The 13,392-nt window shown below is 41.7% G+C and overlaps 1 protein-coding gene across 1 annotated transcript in view; it reads left to right on the forward strand.

The window, feature by feature from the left end:
* The window catches only part of LOC308098796 (transmembrane protease serine 9-like), a 146,611-nt gene that overhangs the window by 14,065 nt on the left and 119,154 nt on the right, over nt 1-13,392 (forward strand). The window contains exon 2 of the mRNA XM_080447225.1: nt 13,117-13,137. Within this exon, the coding sequence (XP_080303351.1) occupies nt 13,117-13,137 (21 nt within the window). The remainder of the gene's footprint in view (nt 1-13,116; nt 13,138-13,392) is intronic.

The following is a 13,392-nucleotide window of genomic DNA, read 5'->3' on the forward strand; positions in this document are numbered from 1 at the left end:
ATGGCACTTCATGTCAAAAAGGTTGCTGACCCCAGATGTAAAGAAAATTGAGCATTAGAACAAGTCCCAGTGAATGTGAATGTCCCAGTGAATTAATACAAAACGTTAGATCATAGGTTTGGGACCCCAAGGGGGGCCGCCAAATCTTTGCGTTATAGGAACCTTTCTTTCTTTACATCAGCCACTTGAATCATGGCATATCCCTATTCTGGGGGGAACATTCACAGAAAATAGCAGATCTACAAGCTGACAAGGCATCGCAGCTTGTCAGCTTGTAGATCGGCTATTTTCGGCAAAGGGGTTTGGTGTAGAGGGGGAAAGGATCAGACCAAGTACAGAGCCAAATGTCTTTTTTTATAAGTGGTTAAAAGTCTGAAAATACATATTATAGAACAACATATAGAAAAGATCATGTGCAAACAAACTAACAAAAAAACTTTCATTTACGCAACACTGGTGATAGTGCTGTCAAACAAGTCTATGAAGCTATCTATGAAATCTATGAATTGTTTTAATCTGCAACACATGTAGTGGGGGTCCCTGCTTCATCTCTCTATCAGCTAAGGCCTGAAAAACGTTGAAGACCCCTGCTGCTTTAGATGATGACGTTAGGTGATTCAGATGCAGGAGGCATGTGGCTGTTTGGCTCAAGGCAATAATTCACTCAATCCTCGCTGTTCTCAGGAATGAATGAAAAGCATTTGCATTACAAGAATGCTTTAAGCCAATGAATACACCAAAACATCAATTACATTTTTATTATTCAGTAATAATTTCATAAATGTGACCTAAAAATGTGGCATTCACAATGTTTTTTTTAATTAAAAAAATATTATTCTCATTAGAAAAACTGCTTATAGGCTTACTTCATTCGCTTTTCCATTTTATTTTTTACAGAAGCACAAAAATTTCATCATGCAGGCTTCAGAGTAATATGAAAAAGTAATTATCCTTCTGCTTCATAATTTGAATAGAGGAATATTGTGTTGCTTAATAAACATCGTAATAGATATTAAATATTTAATAACTCAATAATAACTTAATAGATCATATATATATATTTTTTTTAAAGACGTAGAGTAATGTATTCCCAGTCTGACTATATGGTGTGACTTAGTTTTGTCACGTGATAGACTGAAAGAAAACCAAACATGATGACCTGGAACACCTATACACTGTTATACCTTTCCAGCCAGGAAAGTCTATGTCATATGGGCCCGCATCCAAGGTCACTTCGATTATGCATGCACCTCATGGTACCACAACACCACAAAGGCCTTAAAAACAAGGCTCCAGACATCCCAAAATAAACTGGTAAGGCTAATTCTTGGCCTTTCATCAACAACTCATCTAACCCCTGCTCACTTTGCTAAGGTCGGATGGCTCAGGGTAGAGGACAGAGTACAGCAACTTGCAATGGGCCTGGTCTACAAGATATACCATAACGTTAAGATACCCATGTACCTGTCAAAGTACTTCAAAAACATAAATGAAGTCCACTTCCACAATCAAAACACCAGAGGTAGCTCCACTGATCACGTCCAACCCAGATTTGGCACAAACAAGGGGTTGAATTCGTTCTCCTGCTATGCAACAAAAATGTAACCTGACACCGTCAAATGGAAGAAGCTTGCGACACACATTTGTTTCACAGCCTACTTCCTGAAATCAAATGCAAATGAGATTTCCGGAGGGAGGGGGGTTTACCAGGCTAACAAAAATGTGGAATGCCTTACCAAAAGCAGTGAAAGAGAGTAAAACCCCACTCTCCTTCAAAACTGCCTAAACGAGTACCTTCAGGTGGCTGCAATTTAAAACTTGCCCCTGTAAAAGTCCTAAGCCCCTTTTTTTCTCAAACTTTTTACTGTACATATTTTACTTTTTCTTATTTTTCAATTTGTTAACTGTTTATGATGTTCTGCATAGCAGTGTATATCTGTCTGTCATTTAATGTCACTATGAATTGAGTACATGGGGCTTTCATGGGCTTTTCAATCCTATTTAGTTGACCCTGTATTTAAACTGTACTTTCATGTGCTTTTTTCCTGAAAATTTCTAAATAAAGTATTCAATCAATCAATCAATCAATCAATCAATCATATTAGCTGTTGCTATATAAATAGCAACATTTATTTTGCATTTTTGAATCAAGATTTATAAAGAAAACTTAGGTCGGAATTAGAAAGTGTTTTTCGAATCGGCCTCAGGTCTAAATGGGGTTTGCAAGCCAGGATACATTTTAGGTTCAATCATGTGACCGTCAGAGTTTGTGGTTGCTTCTATGTTACCAGGCAACGTTTAAGGCAAATTCTACAGTAATGCAGTAACATTCTGACAGGACTACTTTGATCCTTTCTGCTTCAGTGAGCTTCAGTCAAGCGCGGTAACAGCCTATGTTCTCTGAAAGATAGCCAAGATAACAAACTATGACTTAATGGGCAAATGCAAGTTTAATGATATGGCTTGAAAATAGTGAATCCTACACCATGATACACCAATAAAATGAACACTTACGGGTCTAGTGTGCTAGACTTTGGGTCTAGCACTCCACTGAGAAAACCCATTGTTGATGTGCAACAAGTTGATGTTGATTGTTCTTATTTACTGTATATTGTATGTTTATTTAGTTTATTAGATTTCACTTCCTTATACCTGCAGACACCTTGTTCAAAATAGCAGATACAAGCTGTTGTGAGATTGTAGATCTGCTATTTTCAGCAATTGTTCGTCTATTTTCACAGAATGTTTGCCTAAGACATTGTGCAATCAAGATTCAAGAGGGTTTTATTGTAACTCTCTCACACAGGTACATTGGTACAAGCAGTGAAGTGTTGGTGTGGCGTGCTCAGCAGTGATGCATGTGATTAAGAAATAAGATTAGAAAAGGCATGAGATAAGAGAACAACAACCAATCAATCATGACTCAAAACTTTCTAAAGAAACTCTGTTTTGCCCCTCCCACATTTGATCCATGTGACACTCGAAACCTACAAGGTATTCTTAAAAGGAAATCTTAAATCATATCTTAAATAGATATGTCACCATTGTGCGAGAGAGAGAGAGAGAGAGAGAGAGAGAGAGAGAGAGAGAGAGAGAGAGAGAGAGAGAGAGGGGGAGAGAGAGAGAGAGGGGGAGAGAGAGAGAGAGAGGAGAGAGAGAGAGAGAGAGAGAGAGAGAGAGAGAGAGAGAGAGAGAGAGAGAGAGAGAGAGAGAGAGAGAGAGAGAGGTATTTAGTGAGTTAGTATTCTGATAGTAATCATTACTATAGAGCATGGGTCTTCAACAAGGGGTCCGGGACCCCTTGAGGGCCCGGATCCTAGCATCCCTATTCTGGGGGACAATTCAACAAAAATAGCAGATCAACAAGCTGACAATGCGTTGCTCTGCGACGTATTGTCAGCTATTGTTGCTATTTTTGTCGATTTGGTATAGAGCAGACCAAGTACAGAGCCAAACGTCAAGTTCTCTAAGAATTGAGGGATTAAGTGGTTAAATGTCCGAAAATACACATTAAAAAGATAAACAAACAAATACAAAAACATGAATGTACACAACACTGATGATAGTCAAACAAGTCTATGAAGCTATCTATGAAATCTATGAAAAAGTTTAATCTGCAACCAATAGTGGGGGTCCCTGCTTCATCTCTCTCTCTCAGCTAAGGGGTCCTTGATCTGAAAAATGGTGAAGACCCCTGCTATAGAGTGTTTGTACAGAAACAGGGTTCTTCCTGTCTCTCCAGCTCTTTATTAAACTCAAAATACATATTCAGGTCGGGATACCAATTTTATTCAATCAGCGGAGAGAAATGATACAGGACATGCAGGATAACAAGTGAAATTGGAAGTGATGACACAAATGAGCAGTTAATTTAAGCTGATAAATGGCTACTCTCTGGCTGAATTTGGCAACCCACACCTGAAAATGTATTTTCTGTTGAAATATATATATTGACAAATATCGCTCACCCTTCCCTTTAAGATAAGGAAAAAATCTTGCAGAAATAACCTTTTTTGTATTATTATTGAACATCAGGGATGAATAAAACAGATCATTATGAAGTAATCTTTAATGTGAGATGTGGACAGCAGGTTGACTTCTTGGAGGAGGAAACGATGAAGCCCAAAACTAATCTAAGGTCCTGCATAATTAGACAGAAATGTGTGACATTTATTAACACTTTAGTCCAGTTCCACTTGTGTTCTAAGTGCAATGACCAAATGATGAATGACAGCACATCTATTTAGTAATGCGAAAAAGGAAATCCGTTTGTTTGAGATTTGATTATGGATCATCAAGTGTGTGTACTCTTATTATATTCTTCAGTCATCATCTAGGTCAGATCTTGGTGTCCGGCTAACAAGACGCAGTCATGGTTTCCCATCCAGCAGAATACAGACTCCACAAGACAGCAAAATATGGTCATACCAGCATCGCATAAACACGTTTTGTTTGCTGTTGCTTGACTACTATATCTTAGGTCCGGTGATAAGTCTGTATTTATCTCCTTTATCAGTTAATAATGATCTGAATCATGATCTGAACAAGTTGCATAAGCCCAAATCCTAATTATGTCTGATAATAAGGTACTTCTCATATTCCACTGACATGCTGTCACGTTTTCACCCAGAACACATGCAAGGTCGCTGCCAATTCCATTTCATGTCTCTACCTGTGTTGTTGCAATTCGGCTCCTGGGATGTAATAACGATAGTAGATAGTAGGTTAATCTCGGATTGTTTTGAAGAACGCAGCAACACCTCCAGCCAAGGTCAATGTGTTGTCCAAGACGTTTGGACGCTGTTTGTCTGATAAACTGTGGCACATTATCACCTTCCTCTTCATTATCAACATCATCATCTTCTCTACCAACCAATGGAAGGATTCCACATTCGGCAGCTCATCTCTGTCTAACAAATTATGATGTGTTAAGCCTTGATATGTTGTCTTGGCAACCCCCCTGATAAGGGTCTTGTTATAACCCCCTTACATGTTCTCGCTCGTCAGAGAGCATCTGGTATTGTCAACCTCATGTCTGCTCTCTCGAATACAATAATCAATTACTATTCAATGGCTGTGTGTGTCTTCTTATTGCTTCTGTGAAATTAATCTGAACTTCACGTAATAAGAAAATATTTATCAACCGGTGTAGGGAGGGACAGACAGGGTGGGGCGGGTGAGGTGACACCTCCTGCAGGTGTGCTTGGTAGAGGGAGGAGTAGATAAGTTGATTTAAACAAGTATGACTTCAGTGACAGACTCACACACACGATGGCTGTCTGCCAACTACTCTGTGTAGCAACTCTGCTAACGTTACTGATGAGAGGTGAGTAGAATCTCTGTTGCCTTACCAGTGGTGAACAGTACATTTGCTTGAGTACTGTACTTAAGTAATATATTTTTGTATTTTATTTTTATTTATGGTAGCACTTGCTATGCATCCCATATGTATAACGCATTATACACATACAAGGTATTGTAATGCTGATCATAATCCTTTATAATCATATTTATAAGAGCTTATAAATAATCATAATGCTGTATAACCATAACCATAACACATTATAAAGCTTATTATAATGACTTATAAGTTCAAATATAAATGCATGGTATTATGCTTATAACACGTTGCAAGCTGATAACTTTTTTAAATACAAATATTGTACCTTTGACTCAACTGCAGTTCTAGGAAGGGACTCTTGGGACCCAAACTTACAAAGATATATTATGAATTAACTACTTAAGTCCTATTTAAAATATAATGATTTTATGATTTTATGATATATGATATAATGATTTTTATTTTTGGACAATTTGGACAACCCCCAGGGGGGTCCCGAAATTATTTTGGCGATTTTCGCTCCGAGCCATAATGATAAGTCACTGGCGGCCCCCCGGAATATTAATGGTCAGCCACCAACCAGACACCGACTCTCCTGTGAGCCAGTCTGACATAGGGACACTCCTGTCTGCCTGACACACAGTCATGCCCACTCACGAGCGCCTATCTCGGGCATAGGAGCCAGCATCACCCGCCAGGCGGTCCATTTGGGACCAGCATACATAGGGACATGACTATGTCTGTCTGACACAGTCTTGCAACATGTGGAGGTCTTACAACCACCACCACTGGGGACTGTCCTCACTGCCTATGCTAACTCAAGAGTGCCTATCTCGGGAATAGGAGCGAGCATGGAGGTCCACTTGGGACCAGCGGGACTATCCAGTGAGCCAGGCGACATAGGGTTACTCCTCTCAGCCTAACGCATAAGCTAAATTCCAATACCTTAATTTGTGCCTCCTCCAGGGCGCCGTGACTTAGAAATGTTTGCATCCCAAATGCTAATTTGCTTTTGGAGGAGCTGAGAACGAGGAGAGCGCAGGGCCGGATCCCTAAGCCAATTGGAGTGAGATATCTGTATGTCTGTAAGTGTATATTTCATGTATCGTTTGCGGAACTTCGTTGAAATGCGTGGCATATCATTTCTCCTCCTCCACATAACAACCCTTTGAGGTCCGGAATGGTCCAGCAATCCAACTGTGTGACACGTCATAATCGCTGTCACTTCAAAATGATGCTAACTGAGCATTCCGATTCCAAAACAACCAGGTCTTTTCCCCCCTCCTCGCGCCCGCCTCCTCGCTCAGAGGCAGGACCAAGGCGGGAGTGGAGGACGTGAGGATGGACACTTGAATATTGGAATTTGGCTATTGCGATGCACAACGTGGAGGTCTTAGAACTACCATCACGGGGACCGACAAGCCCCATTCTATGGGGCTTGTAATAGTCAGTCTAAGCCATATCTCCTAAACTGGTGGGTCAAACTGCACAATCAATATGTCAATTTGTAGCTATGATTCCCTACTTTCATATGACATGAAAAATACAAAAATGACAAAAGCCTCAATGACAGGCTCTTTGGTGTGGTGGGTCACTAACTAGTAACATGTACCTGAATCAACACAGAGGATGTTGCTATGCTGTTTACAAAGCAATTATTGCCTTCAGTTTGCATTAGATGTTAAACCAAAGGGAACTTCACCTCATGGTGACTCTCTAGGTTAATGCCACAAATAATTTGTTCTAGATCTTATGTTTTATTATGCAGAATGCAGTGGATCTTACTATTGTTTTTTATTTAGTGCTACTTAAATTAACTGATGACTCGAGCAGGGTCTGAATAAAGCTGGGAACATAAATATTTATCTCTCTTCTTACATACGTTTTGAACTGTGGTTTGCACATACAGTGGGTTTGCAATACTTTTTAGCCCCTGCAGCTTGAAGACGTACATTCGTATAGGGAGGGTGTTTTGCAAAATGTGATTTAAACACTGTTATCACACTTTTTATATTTTTGGTTCCATTAAGTGCAACTCCCATCCTGATGACTTGAGCTGGTACAGTGATTAAATAAGTGATTAGATGTACAGTACATTAATTAGCCGTCGCTGTCACTACAGTGAAGTGGAATGAAGTAACGCAATAAGTATTTAGTTCCTTTTCACAACTAACTATATTTTTCCTGTGAACCACATGAACCATAGTATCCATATTCTGGGCATGTCATAGTAGGTGAACATTCAAGAAAAATAGGGGAACGTAGCAGAACATTTGACAAAAAAAAAATCTATGAAAACGTTTCTGGGAAAGAAAATAGTCATGTGTCACGTAGTAGAAATGGGCTAAACCTTTGGGTCATGATTGAATGGTTGTTCTCTTATCTCTGGCCTTATTTCCTTATCTTAATTAAATGTGTTCCCACTTCCCCATTCATGAGTCGGTGTGTCCAAAAACGTAGTTACTGCACTTTAGCTTGGCAGGGCAGTATACTGCCCTGCCAAGCTAAAGTGCAGTAACTACGTTTTTGGACACACCGACTTATTTGTGTATCCCAAAGGTCAAATTAGCCTATACGTGATTTTGGGGGATAAACCATTACCTCAAGAACAGATGTACAAGTGTAATATCACTTATATGCCGATATCTCATTAGTTGAATCACTTTTAAATCCATTTTTCAGTGATTTTTTTTTTCGTAGTTACTGCACTTTAGCTTGGCAGGGCAGTATAGGTTACTAGCGTAACCCCGGTTTTATGATATAAGGAGCGAGAGTCTCGCCTATGGGAGAGCTCCCTCTGACGTGAACACAGAAGCATTACTTGATACACTCCGGGCAATACTCTGATTGGCTGGACTTAGATGTCTTTTCTGTCTGGAGGTCCCGGCCTCCACGGTACAAATACCCAGGAGACATCTACTTCCTTCTTTTCAAGATAACAGTTTTCCTTCTCGTTCGCTTAACAAGAAGGGTGTTGTGGGCGAGACTCTCGCTCCCTATATCATAAAACCAGGGTTACGCTAGTAGCCTATAGTTTTACTTTCTATAGAGTCGCTTCGAGTCTCACCTATGGGAGCGAATTTTGATAAACTCCCGTATTGTTATCCCGAAGTCAGAGGTCACAGCCTCAGATCCTGAAACCCAGTTTCAGTAGGTGGTCCACTACTCTCCGCGTGTACTGCTGTGCCTCGGGTTCCGAGTCCGCCTGCAGTAACCAGTCTATGTACGTAGACAGGCGAATGCCCTCTTTCCTGAGGGGGGCGCTCGTGGCGACCGTACATTTGACGAACACCCTCGGGCTGAGTGACATGCCGAAGAGCAGTACCGTGAACTTGTAGACTTTTCCCCTGAATCCAAACCGTAGGAACTTCCTGTGCGGTGGATAAATGGGAATGTGAAAATAAGCTTCCTTTAGGTCGCTGGCCGTATCCCATTCTCCCTGTCACGTTCTGCGTAGGAGGGACGCGGTAGTCAGCATGCTGAATTTGAACACTTTCAGGTGCTTGTTCAGCATTCTCAGGTCCAGGATGGGCCATAGCCCGCCCCCCTTCTTTTTGACCAGGAAATAACGGGAGTAGAACCCGCTGTTGGCCTGATGTTTTCTGGGAAATTTGTACAGTGGAGGGCGGGACCTCCAGACAGGAAAGACATCTAAGTCCAGTCAATCAGAGTATTGCCCGGAATGTATCAAGTAATGTTTCTGTGTTCACGCCAGATGGCGCTCTCCCATAGGCGAGACTCGAAGCGACTCTATAGAAAGTAAAACATCAAGGTGATCCTTTCCTGTATTTATGTTTAATCTGTTTTTCCAAGTTTAACCCTAGAGTCCTTGATGGGCATTGGGCATGCCGTAATAGGTGAACGTTTGGTGAAAATGTCACGCTGCAACCCGTTGTGGGCTTGTAGATCAGCTATTTTTGGTGTAGAGGGGAAAAGGAATGTTCCAAGTATAGACCTCTGGAGGACCCTGGTCAACAAAGTATAGTGTTTAAGTGTCTAAACCACAATGTATATCCACACATTCTGACCAGACAGAAAAATCCAGTTGTTAAAAGACAGATAAATCCAGACAGATATCCACAATTTCACTTCATACATGTACAGTACATGTGATTATCCTGTGTTTGTTGACAAGCTTTGCATGAAAGCGTAACAGAGGGCTGGGGGTTTGGTCAGCAATCTGGGAACCCATCGTCAAATAAAAAGGAAAAACAGCGCCCCCAGCATTTTTCACTTTTGCATTTGAATCTGCTCTTGAGAGATTAGGTCAGGAGTGCTCAAAAGTGAGATGTTTATCTAATCACACTTTGTATTGTAGATGCAGTTGTTGCATTATAACAAGTCCACTTTGAACAGAGCTAGTACACAATAAAATCCTCAGTGTTAATTTATCCATTTTTGTAACTGGAGTAGAGTATACATGTGTGTGTGTGTGTGTGTGTGTGTGTGTGTGTGTGTGTGTGTGTGTGTGTGTGTGTGTGTGTGTGTGTGTGTGTGTGTGTGTGTGTGTGTGTGTGTGTGTGTGTGTGTGTGTGTGTGTGTGTGTGTGTGTGTGTGTGTGTGTGTGTGTGTGTGTAAAAGAGAGAGAGAGTGTATCTGTGTAGCCTAACCCCCAATCCTCATTGTATCTAATTTATTTGGAAAGAGTTGTTTGGAAGTGTTTGTTAAGTTAAGTATTTGCGCATGGAGGTGTGGCCGTGGGCGTGTTGTTGCTATATCCCCAAAATTGTTATTCTGCTCACACACGTTTTGGAAAGTGTATAGCGGAATCTAAGACCACCCGCAATGCCAACTTGGTTTGGTAGAGCGCTGGATGTCTGGAGACGTCCAGGGCGCACAGCACGGCACCTCTCTCTACTAGGCTAATTGTCAACAAATCTGTGATTCTAATTTTCCTATAATCAGCAGAAGGGAGGGTGTCAATTCCTTGTGTCAATTGTGTTTATATAAGATGATAGTCTATTCAAAGAAGACAATTTGTGCGTCGCGCAATGCAATGCTCTCCAAATTACACACATCAGTTTTATTCATCAATTACGCAGGAAATAATGAACTGATCAAAAAATATAAAATTCTCTCTAATCAGTAGCATGTAGGTGATACGTATGTCTATTAAATGTGCTTTTATTGAAAAGCAATCAAAGGCTAGAGCTTAGAAACCCAACGTCGGGTGTATGTTTCCATGTAAAATCCTCACAGTGTGCTGCTGCGACAGGAGCTGTGCCAGAATTTCCGAGAGAAATAAGCAACCAGGTCTATGAAAACAAGCCCAAAAGAAGCGACTATAATAGGCCACATGAGCACTTCAAACCTATATATGGCATCCATTAAACAATGTGCATATTTGCATACATGTTGGCTATTTTCAAATAGCCGATCTTCAAGCTCACAACCGTTCTACCATTATTTACAAGCAACTTCAGAAAAACAAGCCCAATGTGGCTTACAATAATCAGACCAGGCAACACTGCAGACAGGGAGAAAAGAGTGAGTAAGATTGGATTGTCTTCTCTTAAAGGTAATCTGGCACGGTGATTGGTTTTATCATTGTAACGCCCAAACCACACCTATGCATAATGTAACGGGTAATGCAGGTGTCCCAGAATAGCAACTTTTGTGGGGGAACGCCCCTTGCCTAGTCTTAAATCCCATATTTAGCCACTTCGGCCCTGAATAGGGCCCTGTATCTGTTTTGCAAGGTCCCTTTGTTTATAACCACTAGTCCTTACCCGGGTATGTGCGCAGTCAAAAGTATTTGCAGACTTGTTATACACAGTAGCCTATATGCTTATAGTTAAACTTTGAGAGACCAAGTTTGTTGCGGTCTTGCATGTTAATAATGGCATTGATTGAGCACAGCTGGTGAGACAGACAGTCTGGGGCTATGGGAGAGAGAGTTGTTAAGAGATCAACTTGGGATGAGCACATTATCAAAAGAAATCTTTTTTTTTAGGCACGTGGTCCGACGCATTCGCTGGGGGCTGCGGGGACCCCCGGTTGGGGTTCACTGCACTAAGCTGTTGTGTTGACGACAGCCGTCTGTGTATTCCTCTAGCTAGTCTCTCTCTCCAATACACACACACACACAAGATCCTCCTTCGTTGTCATAGAGAGAGAAACGTTTTTGTCCCGGCCGGCTCGTGTCGTCTCTCAACGTGAAAATACTTGAAACTAGAAAAAGTGCTCCTCGGAGCACAGGTCTCCGCCAGGTCAGGTACGTTATTCTGACCTCCTGGTGGCGCTATAATAGGCCAATGTGAAAAGGGTGCCATTTATTCTTAGGTCTTTCACGGCAAGACACTGCATTCATGATTTGAGGCATTTTTTTCCAAAAATGTGTTTTGCTAAATTAGACCTGATGGTGGCGCTATAACAGACCAATGTGAAAAGGGTGGCATTTCTTCCTCGGCTTAATGGGAATGTGCGTGTGAAAATTCACGGAAATCGCAAGCTGCGTGCATAGTTTGAGGCTTTTTGTTCAAAACGGACCAATCCTGCAAACTTTGGAAGCCAACCATAGGCAATGAGGATGGAATATGGGAAATCGGACAGATTCGTGTTGATCACATGACTATAGAGATACTGTGTACCGATTTGCATGACGTTTGGATCAAATCTGTAGGAGTAATGTATAAAAATGGGTTTTGCACAAATCGGCCTCCTGGTGGCGCTATAACAGGCCCATGTGAAAACATTGGGGCAGAGGTTCTGAATTGGCATCCAGGGAGTGTGTGTGCACAGTTTCGCAGCGACCGGGCTAACGGTGCCGGAGATTAGCTGCTAACACACAGACAGGACGGACGGACACACGGCCACATGGACGGACGGACGGACGGAGGGTAAAACATACTCTCTCGCCATGCCTTTCGGCCTGGCGGAGACAATAATGTACTTTCGCGAAAGGGCCTCTCTGTCTGGAGTTTGCATGTTCTCCCCGTGTTGGTACCCTCACAAAAACATGCAGTAATCCTGGTCACTATACTGCCTCACCCTGGCCTGGCCAGCCGGGGCGCCTGATGGAGGGGAAAGGAACTGGTTGGAATAACGTGTTCCTTCCACGTTCCAAGTCCAACCAGGGAAACTCCCCTGTCAGGTGAGAAGAAGGTCAGTTGGCTCTCATGCATTGAAGGAGGCGTGAGCTCGGCCCTGGCATCCATAGGTTGGCAGAGGGAAGGTAGTGCCCAGGATTACATAGACAATTGGCACTGGGTGCAAAAAATGGGTTACAAAACCGTGAGATAAAAATCAAAAAAAAAAAAAAAAAAAAAAAAATTACTTTCTGACCATGATCACACATAATAAGCGCTGCGTCCGTTGTATCAATGCCCGAGTAAACATACACGCTCATCGCTCTAATATTAGCACAGAGAGCTTCAGCCCGTAGCAAAGTCTACCCGGGGACTAGCCACTGTTTGGGACCGTACATCCCATAGCCTGGGGGAGCGTAACCTGGACAACAGACCCTGTGACCCCTAACACTGTTAGCATAGACATATAAAGCACCTCCTCCGACTCTGGGGCGTCTGTATCTCGGGCGCCATTTTAGAGAAGGCAAGCTTCCTGACTACTGGCCAATCACAGCGTGTCTTTTCCAGGACTTGGCAGTATCTATTTGTATAAAAATATAACAGGATAGTTTTTATACAACTAGATTCTGACACGTCCCGGAAACAGTGTATAGCAGACATCCCTCTGTCCCGAGGAACAAAACAAATAATGTGCTGAAAATTATCTAAATTTGTCATTTTAATAGCTTGTTTCCATTCCTTTTTCAGGGGCTCACTCACAATTAGATGGTAAGTAAAGTTTTCCTTTTTTCTTTTACCTGGCTAAAGAGCAATAATTCCCTGCTAAGGCTGCTCATTTCGTCTAACCTAGCCAGTTGACCCATATTTTGGTTGAATACAGTGTGTCAGACTCAATAAGGTTACAAACATATACTGTATATAAAACCCCATGGTGACACAGCTTTTACCTTTACTTACATGGTGAACATTTGCTGCATATGCAGCCTATGCTATTTCCCCATTCATTCAGTTGTACAAATTCAC

The sequence above is a fragment of the Gymnoscopelus braueri genome (genome assembly GCF_963280865.1).
Source record: "Gymnoscopelus braueri genome assembly, chromosome: 13".
NCBI classification, from domain to species: Eukaryota; Metazoa; Chordata; class Actinopteri; order Myctophiformes; family Myctophidae; genus Gymnoscopelus; species Gymnoscopelus braueri.